The 15,557-nt window shown below is 57.4% G+C and overlaps 2 protein-coding genes across 5 annotated transcripts in view; one reads left to right on the plus strand and one right to left on the minus strand.

Moving 5' to 3' along the window:
• The window catches only part of CAMK1G (calcium/calmodulin dependent protein kinase IG), a 29,423-nt gene extending 26,683 nt beyond the window's left edge, over positions 1–2,740 (plus strand). Inside the window, exons 10-13 of the mRNA XM_013047211.2 lie at positions 366–453; positions 687–1,111; positions 1,598–1,720; positions 1,870–2,740. Coding sequence (XP_012902665.1) covers positions 366–453; positions 687–1,111; positions 1,598–1,688 — 604 coding nt within the window. The 3' untranslated portion in view covers positions 1,689–1,720; positions 1,870–2,740. The remainder of the gene's footprint in view (positions 1–365; positions 454–686; positions 1,112–1,597; positions 1,721–1,869) is intronic.
• A 1,168-nt stretch (positions 2,741–3,908) lies between these two features.
• Positions 3,909–15,557, minus strand: part of LAMB3 (laminin subunit beta 3) — a 64,117-nt gene continuing 52,468 nt past the window's right edge. For all 4 annotated transcript variants that reach the window (XM_013047213.2, XM_004775289.3, XM_004775284.3 and 1 more), the window contains 10 exons: positions 15,158–15,536; positions 13,806–13,966; positions 13,463–13,683; positions 12,993–13,190; positions 12,509–12,653; positions 9,187–9,394; positions 8,644–8,785; positions 8,041–8,217; positions 7,165–7,318; positions 3,909–4,386 (listed from right to left, as the gene is read on the minus strand). In XM_013047213.2, the coding sequence (XP_012902667.1) occupies positions 4,250–4,386; positions 7,165–7,318; positions 8,041–8,217; positions 8,644–8,785; positions 9,187–9,394; positions 12,509–12,653; positions 12,993–13,190; positions 13,463–13,683; positions 13,806–13,966; positions 15,158–15,536 (1,922 nt within the window). In that variant the 3' untranslated portion in view covers positions 3,909–4,249. The remainder of the gene's footprint in view (positions 4,387–7,164; positions 7,319–8,040; positions 8,218–8,643; positions 8,786–9,186; positions 9,395–12,508; positions 12,654–12,992; positions 13,191–13,462; positions 13,684–13,805; positions 13,967–15,157; positions 15,537–15,557) is intronic.

The following is a 15,557-nucleotide window of genomic DNA, read 5'->3' on the forward strand; positions in this document are numbered from 1 at the left end:
AAATAAGTATTTTAGGCTTAGCTGGCCGTACGGTCTATATGGCAACGACTCAGTCTGCCCTTGTGGCATGGAAGCAGCCACAGCTCCTACTTGAATGAATGGGCGTGTCTGGGTCCCAGTGAGACCTGGTTACAGGCCATGGGTAGATCTGCCCCACAGGTCATAGTTTGCCCACCTACTATAAAATAAGACTTCGGTTTTACCAAAGCATGGAACCCGTAATGAGCTGCCCAAGGGGACAGAGGAGCCCTGGTTCCAGCCCATTCCTGCCATGGGCCACCCTTCCTCTGAGGCACGGCACTCAGCTTAACCTGGTCCCCCACGCACGGCCCGCAGTGAGCCAGGCTTCCCTTCTACACCCACAGGATTGATGGGAACACAGCCCTCCACCGGGACATCTACCCATCAGTCAGTCTCCAGATCCAGAAGAACTTTGCCAAGAGCAAGTGGAGGGTAAGTGGCGCTTTGCAGGAGGCAGGTGGGCTGTTCTGGGCCCTGGAGGTTGAGCTGGCTAGGGGCTTTCTCTGGGCCTTTCCGGCAGCCACTGGGCCTCCCTGGACCCTCTCTGAAGTGAGATGTGAGCACATCAGTTTCAAGAGGCTGAAGCTGCCAGGCGGAGGGAAAGCTTGAGCCCTGTGGCCCTGAGAGAATGCAGAGGGTCAGAGTTGGGTCTCATGTCTCCTCAGCAAGCTTTCAACGCAGCTGCTGTGGTCCACCACATGAGGAAGCTGCACATGAACCTGCACAGCCCAGGCCTCCGCCCGGAGGTGGAGAACAGACCACCCAGCACCGCAGTCTCAGAAGCCTCGAGATCCGGCTCTTCTGAGATCACCGTCCCCGAGGCCCCGGCCCTGGAGCAGAGCGAGGCCCTTCCCGCCCTGACGAGGCTGCCCTGCCAGCTCGGTGCCCAGCCGGCGGCCCCTGGGGGCCGGTCCCTCAACTGCCTGGTCAACGGCTCGCTCCGCATCAGCAGCAGCCTGGTGCCCATGCAGCAGGGGCCCCTGGCCGCCGGGCCCTGCGGCTGCTGCTCCAGCTGCCTGAGCATCGGGGGCAAAGGGAAGTCCTCCTACAGCTCCGAGCCCGCGCTGCTCAAAAAAGCCAACAAGAAACAGTACGTATTCTCCGCCAAAGACAGAGGCCTCGCCCTGCTGGGGTGCTGGGGCTGAAGGGAGCTGGCTCCGCAGGGCGGGAAGAGCTCTCGGCCGGAGGGGGTGAGGGCAGTGCTCACAGTCCTGTCCCTGCCCCTAGCTATGTGGCTGCTGTTGGATCAGTGGATGTCCCCGTCTCTGGTTTGCTCATCTGTGAGAGATGCTCTGCCCACCTCACAGAGCTACCTAAAAGCTTAGTGAACGGGAATTACAAATGTCTGCAGAAAACTGCGCACATGTCCATGGTGGACAGTCGATTTCTCGAGTTTCTAGAACCATTGTGTTTTGGGGGGGGGGGCTCCATTGTCCTCTCCATCCTCTCTGCAAGGGCGTGTACTTTGTGAACCTGAGGGAGGGAGGGCCGAGCGGAGGCCACAGGCGCGGAGAGCTCCCCCAGCTCTTGTCCCTTCCCCGAACACGTCACAGCCCCCACCGCGCTTGCTTTCCAGGAACTACAAATCAGAGGTCATGGTGCCAGTTAAAGCGGGTGGCGGTTCCCACTGCCGGGCGGGGCAGACTGGAGTCTGTCTCATAATGTGATCCCCGGAGCCCGCGTCTGGGTCGATTTTCAGGTGAGGCGCACAGGTGGGAGGGCCAAAGCAGGGGGCTCTGGGAGAGCTGCTGTCCCAGAAGGCCAGCCCCCTCACCGTCCGAATGAATGGGTCTGAGGACCCCTGGATGCTGCAGGCCCACAGCCACCCTGAACCCCTTTCCTCGGCAGGAGAGGTGCACGACTCTTCTCTGCCTTCCCAGCCCGGCGTCCACCCATCAACGGGAGGAAGGCGGAGCGGGCAGAGCAGGGCCTGGAGGGAGTGGGTGACGGTGAGAAGCAGCAGGCTGCTGCCGCCTGGGGCAGACCCTTCCAGAAGGCCCAGGAGTGAGCCCCCAAGGTGCAGAGGCCTCGTTGAAGCTGTGGGCAGGAGGAGCCGGCAGCCACCCACCCACGGGGTCTCCCTGGCCTGCCTGCTCTGTGCCCCCACACCCTACGTGCCGTGGCTCTGTGCAGTGAACTAGGTAGCTCTCGCCCGGGTCTGTGTCGTTTGTGATGAGAAGCTTCCTGGGCTGGCCAGGCTGTGTCACCTTCTCTGAGCAAAGCCATATGGAGCCTCAACCCCCGACTCCTGCTCAGCACATGCTTCTGCCTCGAGGCCTTGATGCCCGTGGCCAGCACGGGCTCATTAATGTAGTCACCTGCCCATCTGCATGAATGGCCGGGGGCTCCTGCTCTGCCTGTGAGCTCTCAAGTTCCAGTCCTTGACTCCATGATCAGCTCCAACTGGCCCGGCACACCTCCCGCCCTGCCCCAGGCCAAAAGCAGAACCACAGCCTTCCAGATGGAAAAGAAAGAAATCGGTGATGAGGGGCTGGAAGGAATTCTCATCCTGGCCGGATGCCTCACCCACACCCGGTTAAGTAAAAGTTGGAAGTGGACTGTTTCCATTTCAGCTGGTAATTCTCATCCTGCTTCTGCTCTTCTCTCCCAGAAAATCAGAAACCTTACTCTTGTCCCTCCCTCGTTTTTCTTGTACCCCCGTTACCCTCCAGCTTCACGTTCGGTGTTGTGCTCAATAAAATGGACATATTTTTCTCTATGAGGCTTTATTTGGTTATTCGTCAAGTCAGATGTGGCTCTGGGACTTCGGCGCCTGTGCAGAGTGGAGAGGGAGCTGGGGCCTTGGGGTCTGGAGGAACCTGGCAGTGTAGAGGCGGACACAGACTGAGTGCATAGCGTGTGCTCGCTAGTAGTTCACATGAGATACCGCTCGTGACTCATTCCCTCCTCACCACCGCTCCTGGGGTAGCTCTGTCGGAGCCCACACAGTCCAGTCCAGTCTCCTAACAATGATATTAGATGATCTAGATGATGGTGATTTGAAGCCCTGCCCTGCCACATCTGTGACCTTTGGGGAGTGACACAACAACCATCTGTGCCTTGGTTTCCTCACTTGTCAAATGGAAGCAGCATCATGAGATAACGCAGACAACGTGTCTTGCACAGTGCTCAGTAAATAATCAACAGGATTAATAATGTCAAGAAAATGTAGGTGAAATGCCTAGCATGGAGTTCCTGGGGGGCTCCAATGGTTAAGCGCCTGCCTTCTGCTCAGGTCATGATCCCAGGATCCTGGGATCAAGTTCCACAATGGGCTCCCTGCTCAGCAGGGAGTCTGCTTCTCCCTCTCTCTCTGCCTCTCTACCTGCTTGTGCTTTGTTTCTCTGTCTCTTTCTCTCTCTCTCTCAAATAAATAAGTGAAACCTTTAAGACAATTTTTTTTTTTCAATTTTGAAAACACCTAGCACATGGCCCAGGCCGTGTTAGCACACACACACCCGCGCCGTTTCCCTTATCTGCTGCACACACAAACGCACATCCATCTGCAGCTTCTCTTTGAGATCCCCAAAAGACACAGATTCTGCCTCTGGAGCTGTGAATGTGGACACAAGCCCTCCTTTCTCTGGATTTCTATTTCCTCATCTATGAAGGAGCAACTGGGTCACTGCTCAAAGATGAAAATCATCGGGTCTCTCAAGGATGGGTTCCATTAAGTCCTGGGACAAAGGGGTCCAGTCCTTCTAAGTTTGGGTGACAAGCAAGCTGTACTGACACAGGGAGCAGCCTGTGCTCCCTATACCACTGTGCTCCCTATACCACTGGGCTTGAGCAGAGGAGCATCCCAGAACCCCAAGTGGGAGACAGGAACAAGTGACAAAGGTTTACTTATGGGACACAGACCAATTTCTCTCTTTCAACCTCCAGACTTCTTGCCAAAGGTTTTTATTGGGCTTTTCATTTGTATGTCATTTTTTTGTTCAGTTTTTGTGTCCATGGAAGCTGAAGGGCAAGGACGCCGGCCGGCCAAGTGCACCTCCACTTAGAGCTCCTTGTCCCAAGGCCACGGCCCGCCTCCACCCTCTCCGTCTCTCCAATATAGTTTCCCATCAGCTCAGGTTCGGCAGCAGCGCAGAAAGATCTTACCAGTTGCACACAGGGTGGGTTGGGCTGTGCTTCGAGGCTGTAGAAAAGTCTCCTGGAGCCAGGATGGAATCCAGCCCAAATAAAGAGGGCAGATGAGCGGGGCCAGGGGCTGGAGGCTGGCATGTCACTTACAGGTGGCATAGTAGAGCACACGCCCATTGATGTGGTCGCGGATCTGCTCCACGCGCTTCTCCAGCCCCGTCAGGTCTGCCGAGCGGAGCTTGATGGCCTGGCTCCCCCAAAGCAGCTCGGACTCCATGTCTGAAGGCAGATGGAGGGCAAGGGGGGTTGTGGAAGAGCTGGTGAGACACCCAGAGCCTCCCTACCCTTCCTTCTTCACCCACTCACCCAGAGGCAGCACCTGCAGGAGAAATCACCTGCTTGGGGGCGGGAGCCGGTGGGGGCAGCTGGACACTGAGGCAGCTCTTGGCTCTCCACCCCTACCCCACTCTTATGGAAACCAGACCCAGGAAGCCCCTACCCTTCTCCTCTGCTCTACGCACTCTCAGTTGTCCTAGACTGACAAAGCAAACCACTGGCATCAAGATTAGCAACCTAGAACTGCTGGACTCAGCTGTGTCCCACCAGGGATCCTCCAGCAGGCACCACAACCACAGAGCCGGCTGGGGTACCAGAGTTCCCCTGCACTTTCCCTTCCCTAATTACCACTCCAGATAAATCTAGTGCCCCCCTGGCCCCCGCTCTGGTCCAATCTGTATGCCACCACTAGATTATGCACAGGGCATGTGGGGGACTCCAAAGTGACCAAGTGCAGCCGGACCATCCTGTCAGCCTAGGCGAGAGGCCTCTCTGCCACACGCACGGGGACTGGCACCGGCCTCAGCCTGAACTCCCCCAGGAATAGGGAGGGAGTGTGTGGCCTCACAATGCTCCAACTTTAGACAGCTCTAGCTGCTCAAAGTCTCATGAAGCCGGAATCTGACCACTTCCGCTTCCCCTCGGTTGTCTCGGGTCCGTCTCCTAGGAGTAAATGGGGAATATAGCTCTTCTGCCTCCCACGTGGAAGTCTTAGAGATGTCTGAGGCCACACCTTCTCAGATGAAATCTCCCTAGTTCCTTCACCCACTCTGCACCTGATGTCACTACGAAGTCTCTCGACTCCCAGCCCTGGTGGCGCTCCCCGCAATAGGCACAGACTTGTCAGCCCCACCCCCCCTCCGCTGAACACCACCCACCAGGTGAGATCCCACAGGCATTGGGAACAGTGGTGCTGCTGGCCAGACATTCAGCCACTGGCCATCTCTCCGGGCCTGCGGGCTGATCAAATATTGAAATTTTCGCAGCTACCGCTGTGTTCCCCATCCCCAGGACCCCCAACACCCACACATGATCTTCCCCAAAATCCTGCCATGAAAGGTAAAATCCTGTCAACAGGTAAATGCCTGTTCCATTGCTATAATCGGAACCTTTTCTGATTCATAGGTGTGTGACACACCAGTTACTAAAGATTTCGCATGCTTTGTATTTATCTGCCCTTTGGGCGGTAGCAAGACACCCCCGACTTCCATGGAGCTTAAAATCACTCGGAACCCCTGGGTTTTTTCCAGGTGACTAACAATTCATATTTGCTTCTCACTCCTCAATTTTGAAATGTTTTATCATTTGAGCGCTTATAAAAGGTTTTCAGGTATGTGAGCCACTAAGAAGCCAGGCCTCACCTGAGCTGTACTTGTGAGCCTGGGCCCAAATAAGGCCAGAGTGGAAGGTAACACTTCTCTTTCATGTCACCCTGCTCGGTTCAGTGCATCCTCTCAGCCTTCTGAGATAGCCATAGAATGACTGGTTCTCTTACCTAAAGGATTAATGACCTGTTGTCGACAGGTCTGATGAACAAATCCTTTATCTTCGCATAAAACACTGATGGACGAGGGCAGGGTGGGCACTGACGCAAGCCTTGGCAACCCCGTCAGGCTTAGCAGCTCACCCTTCTGGGATGGCTGGCCGCAGCCTCCAGCCTACCTCGTCACCTCACCCGCCCAACCTTCCCAGGGTGTCCACCTGCCAGCCAAACAGATTCTTGTCTGTTTTCTCTGAAATTCAGAGAAATTCTGTTTGTGGCGTTTGCTGGGCACACCAGGGCAGTGACCCGTCATCACATCTTAGAGACTGAGCCCAGTTCCTGGAAATCCCTGCTCTCACATTGGAAGAACCTCAGAACCCTTTTTCTTTTTTTTTTTTTTTAAGATTTTATTTATTTGACAGACAGAGATGGCAAGTAGGCAGAGAGGCAGGCAGAGAGAGAGAGGAGGAAGCAGGCTCCCTGCTGAACAGAGAGCCTGATGCGGGGCTCGATCCCAGGACCCTGAGACCATGACCTGAGCCGAATGCAGCAGCTTAACCCACTGAGCCACCCAGGCGCCCCCTCAGAACCCTTTTGACAACAATTTTTTATTGTCCCTGCTATATTCAAAACCTTTGGATGGTTCTCCACTCTCTCCCCTCTCGTGCTGGCCCCGAGGCCAGCCCTGTGGACCCAGCCACACTGACCCCATGCTGCTTCTCTCCCAACCATTCCGACCCTCTTCACCCCTTCTCTCCTGCTGGGTGCTCCTGCCCCCCAGCCCCAGAACATGTCTTGTTGCTTCCCCTCACCCTGTCTTAAAGTCCCTGCTTTTCCTCACAGCCTCCCCCAGGCCTACGTCAAGTCGTATCTCTTCTGAATATTCCCTTCACCGAGCACTTCTCTTGACAGAAACGTCCGTCCACAGAGTACTGATCATGCAGGCTCCCGTCACAGACTCCCTTGTGCTGCTGGGTAGTTCCAGGCATCTTGCAGGGGACCAGGAAGATGGCCCCGTCTGGACTGCAAGCTCCTGAGGGCAGCACAAATCTTACGAGCATCTCCTCAGTCCCCACAGCCCCATCATCGTGCCTCCTAGTCCCTGGGCACCTGGGGAAGCCCCACTGCTCTTGCCCCCTCAGCACAGCCAGCTCTGACAAGGCCGGGCCTCAGAAGCCCTGGGCTGGGACCTGCCTCCCGGGATGCCAGGAGTCCAAGCCCCAGCAGCGTCCCCTCACCTTTCATCCTGTCCATCATCTCCATGGTCTCCCCAAACAGCTCCTCGGCCTCCGTCTTGACGCTCAGGATCCGGCTGCCCTGCGCCCCCAGCATGGGGCTTCGACCCAACTGGTCCTTCAACTCAGCGTATTTTTGCTTTAGTCTGTCGAATCCCTGAAAAAGGGAAAACCACCTCAGGGCCATAAGCAGCAGCACCCAAAGTTCTAAAGACCTTTCACTAAAGCACGCGACAGCACTCAAATCCACATGCCAGGGGGTGGCTCTGGCCTGTGAAAACCCCGAGACCCCAGGCCGTATCTTCCTTCATCCGCACGTCCCTCCCTCCATCTGCTCCTGTCCTAGCCCACCCAGCGCCGGGCACCTAGTGGTCACTTGGCAGTGTACTCGGCAACCAGGCCGCTACTGACCCTGACCATGAATGCCGAAGTTCCTGGTACACTGGAGACCCAAAGGAGGGCCCTCTCATTGCCTCTCTGACACAATTCTGACAATGGTGGGGGCACAGGTTAGGTTAAGTCAAGACTGCCTCTGGGCTGGGAAGCCACAGCAGGGGACAGGCTCTGGATTGGATGTTAAGGGACCTGCTTTGTAGGTGAGTTTGGGGCCAGACAATGTGACCCCTCCCTCTGGAAAAAGAGAGGGACTGGACTAGATCATTTGCAACACCAATGAACTGACTCCCCAGAGGTGGCCCGAGGTGGGGTCCAGATGCCAGGCCAGGTCAGAGTGAATCCTGAAGCCCTTTCTGAGGATTCTAGAATAACATGTTCCAATCGCTTCTGAGCCCAGGGTCTCAGATAGCATACAGAGTCCTCTCCTGCTCAGGACCCTCACCCTGGCTGGTTCTGCCCAGGACAACCTCCACCCGCCCTCACCTCCTGGGCGCTCAGTGCCCGCTGCTCAGCACCCTCCGTGAGCTGCTGGGCCCTCGCTGCCTGCTCCCGCTGCTGCCTGGCCCTGCGGCTGAGCTCCTCCATCCGCGCCCGGAAGTCTCTCAGCTGCGACGTCATTCCAGCCACCAGTCCTTCGGCCGGCCCCAGGACCTGCTGAACCTTGGTGGGGAGAGAGACCTGGCTTGTGGCAGATCTCCTAAGCAGCAGCCTTGTCCTTCTCTGGCCCAGCTCATCAGGTAGCAAAAACTCTCTCCAAGCAGGATACCACTATTGTCCCCTTGCTGATCCCCTCTCTCTCTGTCCCCTGGCATCCAGGCAGCCCCCTCCCTCCCAGCTCAGCCAATCCCTACACACACACACACACACACACACACACCCTGCTGCAGCCCAGAGCCCACCCCTGGCCTTTTCCATCAAGCCTCACAACCAGAAAACCAAGAGCTCCAAGCCACACCCATAGGCCCATAGTTCATAGTCTTCCCTCTTTAGGTCCCCTTCCAGGTCACTTTCTGGCATTTTCTGTATCTTGGGCCTGAATCTGTCTGTTCACCCCCAAATCCAGTGGAAGGAAACCACACCCCTCACCTCCGCAACCCTCTCCTGAATAAGCCGAAGGGAACGGCTGGTGCCTTGCATGGTGTCCTGAGCTTCCTGGAGTGCCACCGTGCCCTGCCGGAGGTTCCCCACCACATCCTCCACCTGGCCCTCCACAGCGTGGGCTCGGCTCCTGCGGCAGCGGGGGGAGGGGAGCGGAGGTGAGGGAAGGAGACCAGTGAATGAAGAGATGGGTGGCTCTGCTCACCGACGAGCTCAAGAGACTCTCCCTCCTGGCCAAGACTAGAAAGGGAGCCCTAACACAGCAGCTTTTCCATCCCAGGATCTCACCAAGCAGACCTGGGCAGTGGAAGCGTTATGTCAGAGAACCCCTTTGGCGTCACCAATATGGAAGACAGGGTGACCCTGGACACCGTTTCTCACTTCACCACCCCCACCTGTCCCCCAGCCCTCTACACCCGTCTGACGTGTACAGATTCTTTACCCTCTGCCAGCAACCCAAGGAGTCGGGAAGCAAAACCCCAGTCCAGCCCTGGGCAGGGAGAAGCATAGGCCCGGGGCCCCGGGCCATACCTGGCCTGCTCGGCCTTCATCTGGAGCCTCTGGGCCCGAGCAATGTCCTGCTTGGTCTGAGACAGCACCAGGTCCACGTTGGGTAGCCTGGCGGCAATGGCCTGGATCTCATTCATCTTGCGCAGGACCGTGGCCGAGTCTGTGGGCAGCCACAGAGCCAACACGGCCTCGCTGACCTCCTGGATGGTGGCCGCATCGGTGTCTGAGTCTGAAAGACAGCCATCCATCAGATCCCAGAGCCTCGCCACCTCCCCAAAGATCAGGGGCTTCTCCAAGCTGAGCAGATCCATGGGAAGCACCCACGTGCCTCTCTGCCCTCGGCCACCGGAGGAGCTGCCGCACTCTTGCAGGGACACTCAGGGGCCCGTTCTCAGAACTTCCGGGAACACTGTGGAGGTGGCGGGGGGTGTTGGGGGGAGTCTGTGGGCACAGCTGTGGCAGCTAAGTGTCTGATGCCACAGGAAACTGCTGGCTGGAGAGAAGGAGGAGCTGCCAGGCAGCTGGGACTGAACAATGCCTACAGCGCGAACAGCAGCAGCCCTACGCTGGGGAGAGCGGCCAGAGCCGAACTGCTTCCTTGGCAAGCAGACTCCTTCCACACACCCCTCCCCAGGCCAGTGTGCTCCTTTGTGCAAAGGCAGAGAAAGAACATCGGGTCTTTGCTCCAGTGTCACCTCTCAGAGAGGCCAAGCCTGGCCATGCGATCTAGAATCACAACCTTCCCCATGCCGATACCCCTTACTCTCCTCTGTCTTCTCCCTAGCAATTGTTGCCTCCCACACGCCGAACCCTTGCTCACCTATCTGTCTCCCGTTACCCGGCTAGAAGCCCTGTGATGGCAGGGACTGGGCGTCCTGCATATCCTCGGCCCCGGCCGCAGTGCCTGACCCTCAGAGGCACTTGGTGTTTGTAAAGCCAATGAATGATTCAAAGACCTCCATACCCAGGCTTCCCCTCTACTCTTCAAGCAAACTGGCTTCAAGTCAAATGGCTCCTCTGAGCTCACTTTGCAGACCTGTGAAATGGGTCATGGTCCTCAACCCGAAAGGACAAAATCCAACAACCAGTCAGCAAGGATTTTATAAGCCAACTCCAGCTCGGAGAGCAAGGTCAGAAGTACAGATGTGGCATCTCCTCCCTATCTCTCCTGTTCACTTTTATAGATCAAGGGACTGATGTGGTAGGGGAAGGGGGCACCTGACCACCTGGGTGGTTTGTCCTGGGATTTGAGGCCAGCACGTGGGGAACTGAGACTGAAAATCAAAACAGACTCAATCCCTGTCCTCACAGAGCTCAAAACAGACAGGCACATAACCAAGGACGGCCAGCCTGAGTGCCAACGGCGAGCACAGGGGCTCAGAGGACTACTGGAGGGGTGCCCTAACCCAGTCTGATGGGAGGGTGGGGGGGGTCCTGGAGAATGGGTCATCTAGAGGATTCTTAGAAGGGGGAATCGGACTTCGGTCTGGAGAAGTGAGGCAGGGAAGCAATCCAGAGAGAGGGAAAACTTTTTAAGCAAAAATTGTGTGTGTGTGTGTGTGTGTGTGTGTGTGTGTTTATCCATCTAATAGTACAATCATCTAGAGTGTGGGCAGCAGAATGAGAAGACTCCTATCTGTACTCCCTCCAACCTGGATGCCCTTTGGCAGGTTCCTTAACCTCCCTGTGCCCGAAACCCTCCTCTGCAAAGTGGTAGGCAACCAGGACTACGTCACGTAATACCCATGAAGCACTTAGAACGGGGCTGGGCACTTAGGGAGAACTCAATAAGCGTGAGCGATGATTTTGTGAATTCCATTTGAGTTCAATGGAAACTCAAAGAAAGGAAAGACTTTTCTTTTCCTTTCGTGGGAAAGACCACGTGTCCTCCTTCCCCCACAGGCCTCCCACATATACCCCCACAATGACCCTGTACACGGCAGCATCCGGTTAGTACCTGTGCCCCTGCACGGTTCTCTGCACACCAAATCCCACTGCCGTGGAGACTGCTAGAACTGTCCTGGGCCCTTCACAGGCATCACGCTTCCCTCAGACCCTGCTCCTTCTCCCTGCCCCTGGCCCCGTCAAAGGACCTGATCTGAGACACACGTACAGTTTATAGGACAAGAGGGACTCCCCGCTGATCCACATGAGCCCAGAGACTTCCTAACCTGCCTCCCACCCCCCCGGTCAACGACGAAGTCATTCAGCATCACTAGGCTCTGCATCGGGGAGCAGCATCCTTATCTGCGAGTCCAAGCCCCAGACTTGGGCCTGCCCCTTCGTCCTTGTTTCCGGAGCAATATCTCCCTGCATCCACTCTCCCCCATTCTGGGGCTCCCCGGGAGGCTGACTCCAGCCTGGCCTCGGACAAGCCACGGCTGCAGACCCTCCCCACCCCTCTCCAACCTGCCCCCCACACCCAGGCAGGAGCTGGGGCTGGCTGGGAGCAAAGGCACCGCAATAGGAGCAGAGAAGAGCCTTGTCGTCACACCAAGGCTTCGGCTCCTAGGAACTGGGCTCCCGGCCAAGTAAATTCCCGGGCAGGGACCAGAAATCTAATAATATGGAATACTACCATCCCAGTTTGCAGAAGCGAAAGATGAGGCCAAGAGGAAAGCAACCCACCCTGAGTCCTGTCCAGGGAGCTTTCCGCTCCTGGGCCAGCAAGAGAGGGGATCTGCTTCATTCACCCCTTCAACAAGATGGGGTGCTTTTCTGTGTCTGGCTTATGCTGGGTGCCAGGGACACAGTGAACAAGGCAGACAGCCATCCCTTTCCCCCTGGACTTTAGAATCTAGTGGAGAGACTAACGATACACTCGTACACAAATGGATTCAACAACCACAGGCTTGGAGCAGTGTGAGGAAGGTTAGACCATGAGGGTCGGACGCTGGGGGGGCGCGGGGGGGGTGGAGGAGGACCAGATGGGGTGGTCGGGAAAGGCGGCTGTGGGGAGATGGCCTTCTAATGGAGCCATGAGGGTAAGAATCAGCATCCTTGGAACGAGGATTCCAGGCCGAGAAAGCACGTGTCCTGTCTCTGAGGCTGGTAAGAGTCAGCTTGGTCAAGAATGGGCAGGAAGACACAAGTCCACACCCAGGAGGGGCACAGAGGCCACAGTAACTCCAAGAATGAGGGAAAGGCAGGGAGGAGTTCGGGATGAGGAACGAGAACACCTGAAGGGCTCTGGCAGTTAACCGGGGGGCGGGTGGGGGGGGAGCCTGGCCAGGTGGCCTGGAGGCGACGGGAGGAGGCAGCGAGCTCGATGGAGGGACCAGAGGGTCCAGCGCCAGGCAGGAGTCCAGACATCAGGCCAAAGGAGGGTAAGGGCCAGGCTCACCTGACAGGAAGTCCCGGACCTGCTGGATGAGGAGCCGCAGGCGCCTGACGTCCTCCTCCATCTGGGAGCGGCTGGCGCTCACCTGGGTCTCCAGGTGCTGAGCGTCTGACTGCACCTTCGAGGCGGCTATCTCAGCTGCCTTGATCTGCCAGCACATGCCATAGGTCAGCCGCGGTCAAGGCCCTGAGAGTGCCTCCCAGCAGCCCTCAGGGATTCTGTGGATACCCGCTACCCGCAATCTACCTGGGAAACACGGGGCGCTAACCTGGTTTGGCTCTGGAAGCAATGATGGGGAGTCAGGTTAAAAAGCCCAAATCACTGGCCCCCCTCCTCGACCTCTCACTTGCTGTGGGGCCTCAGACAAGTTACTTAACCTCTCTGGACTTCTGTCTCCTGACTTGTGAAATTAAAACTGACTTGCCCTGGGGGCTCTATCGCCTTAGCCTTGACCGACGTGTGCCTGCCCTGCCGTGGCTTCACCCACCATGTGCCGGGTCTGCTGGAGCTGGGCGTTGAAACCCTGCAGTTGCTGTGCCACCTGCCCCGCCATCCGGAAGGCTCCACCCGCTCTGGGGAGGGCACCTCTGCAGTGAGGGCCACATGCTGTGCCATTGTCTTGAGGACACAGCTCTCCAGGGCACGCTCCTGGGGTACAGGCCGCCTGCCTGGAGCCCCCGCAGAGCTGTGGAGAGAAGGGAGCATCAAAGAGGGTACCCAAGGCTCTTCAACCACCACTTCCAGCCCACACCCCAGGAACAAACAGCCAGACGTCTCTATGGCAACCAGGCACCAAAAAAACGTGTTTCCTTAGCAACCACTGAGCACACCGTGAGGGGCCAAAGATCAGGATGGGTGGGGGCGTGGGGCAATTCACACTGCCCCAGGAGGAGGCACAGCACCAGCTGGCTTGTGACAAGCTGGAGCAGGGATGTGGGGTTCCATGCTTTGAGTCACCTTGTTGATGGTGGGTGTCAGATCAGGCAAGGAAGCCATCTCCAGCCTCAGGGCCACAAGTTGGGAACCGCTGACTCCAGCTCCTCCTCCCAGCTGACCCTCCAGCCTCTCCGCCTCTCTCCAGCTGTCCCTGAGCTGTACGAGCAGCTGGAAGCTGTCGGAGACCTGCTGGTCAGCCTGGGAAGACCGCTGGTAGGCTGCACTCAGCACCCGGAAGGCCCCTGGGGGAGGACAAGAAGGGAACTGAGCCGCCCAGGCCCCCCCAGGCCTGGAGATGGAGAAGCAGCAGGTGCAGGGCTGAGGCGGGGCTCAGCCTCCCGGGCACCTGAGCAGCCCTCCTCACCCAAAGGATTCGCGCCGCTTATCCTCTCAAACTGGTCCTTCTTGCTCTGATACGTAATGAGGAGACGATTGAAGCTTCTGTCCAGATTCTTCACGTCTTCTGAGAGGGACAAGGCCTCCTCTTCTCCAGGCAGATCAGGCTGCAGGCCCTGGAGAGTCTGCCTGTGATAGGAGAAGAGATTTCACGAAAATTTGGGAGAGGGCCTGCTTCCTCAGAACCTGCCAACCCCTGGAGAAGGCTAGCTCTCTGAGTCAGGAAAGAGAAAAGTCTTCAGCAAAGGCCACAGAACGTACACTCCACAGGCTGAGGAGGATTCTGCAGGACAAAGGCCAAGAGAGCCAGCCCCGGTTCCCTCCATCCCTCAGCAGGCAGATCACAAAAACCTCTCCTTCCCCGACTTGCGTGACTCTACCATCCTGAGCCTGCCGCACCTTCCCAGAGCTGGCTTCCATGAGCCCCTCCTCCTTGAGTCGCTCGCTGCTGGCTGACATCGGCTTCCCCCCACCACCACCTGCTTGCCAGTCTCCTAGGTCTCTCCTCTGTAGCCCACACCTCCCCATGAGCACCCACAGCTGTTGGGGGGGTGGTCTCCACCCAAATGGGGTCAGGATCCACCAGCCCTGGCCCACAACCATTCAGCTCTCCTCTCTCCCCATCCCCTTTGCTGGTCTACCAACCGCCAACTCCCTCCCACAAGCTTTGCCTTCCTTACCCACAGGCTTTGCTCTGGCACAGAATGTCCCTCCATGGACACCCTTCCATGCCTGCTTTTTCAGCCTACCAAACACCAACTCAGTTCTAAGACGCAGGTCAATCCCACACCTGGATGGTTCTGGGCACTGAAAAATCAGCTAATGCGTGGGGAATGCAAACTAATTATAGAAACTTCCAGAACCAAACCTAAGAAGGCGCCTCTGCTGGTAGGAAGGAGGCGTGGGTGGGACCGCTCCCATTCCAAAGGCAAATACAAGTTATTTTTAGAGCCCCTGCCTCTCAGATGCCCTGCACCCGGGTGACTAATCCCAAGCTGACTCTCTCCCACGGGCAGCACCGGGCACTTGAAAGAACACTGGGGCTCCTGCTCGCACTCAGAGTCCCAGCTCTGCCCCTTAGTGGCCACGTGACTGTCCCACACCTATCTGTGCCTGTTTCCCCACCTGTAAAACGAAGTAATGGCACCCAACACACCAACCTCACAGACTGCTGTGATCGTTCAAAGAGAGCGTGCTTGTGAGAATGTTCTGTAAACCGTAAAGGGCTGTGCCAGCGGAATGAAGGACCAGCGTGCGCCACTTAGGTGAACCCGCATGATGGAATTCTTCTGGGTGCTGGGCAGGGAAGGGGAAGTTTACCTGATAGAGAAAATGGTGTTGGCCACCTGGGACACCTCCTGCTCGGTGACCGAGGGACGGGAGAGGATGGCTTGGATCTGCTCCATCTGGCTCTTCGCATCCGCGATCCAGGAGGTGAGGCCAAGATCCTCCAGGCCCTGCCCTGGCCACAGGCCGGCGGTGGCATTGCGGACGCCACTGAGGCGCAGGGCCTGGCTCCGGAGGTCGGCATCGTAGATCTGGAAGCAAGGGTGGCAGGCCACGCACACCGGGTAGCGGTCACAGTAGCCTCGCTGGCACTGGTCACAGCGGGGTCCGGTCAAGCCAGGACGGCAGAGGCAGCGGCCTGAGACCTTATCACAGCCTGGGCCCTCGGTTCCCCGGAAGTCACAGTCACAGGCTAAAATGGGAAAAGATGGCG

Source organism: Mustela putorius, unplaced genomic scaffold (genome assembly GCF_011764305.1).
Source record: "Mustela putorius furo isolate JIRA1106 unplaced genomic scaffold, ASM1176430v1.1 tig00001012_pilon_pilon_pilon, whole genome shotgun sequence".
Taxonomy (NCBI): Eukaryota; Metazoa; Chordata; class Mammalia; order Carnivora; family Mustelidae; genus Mustela; species Mustela putorius.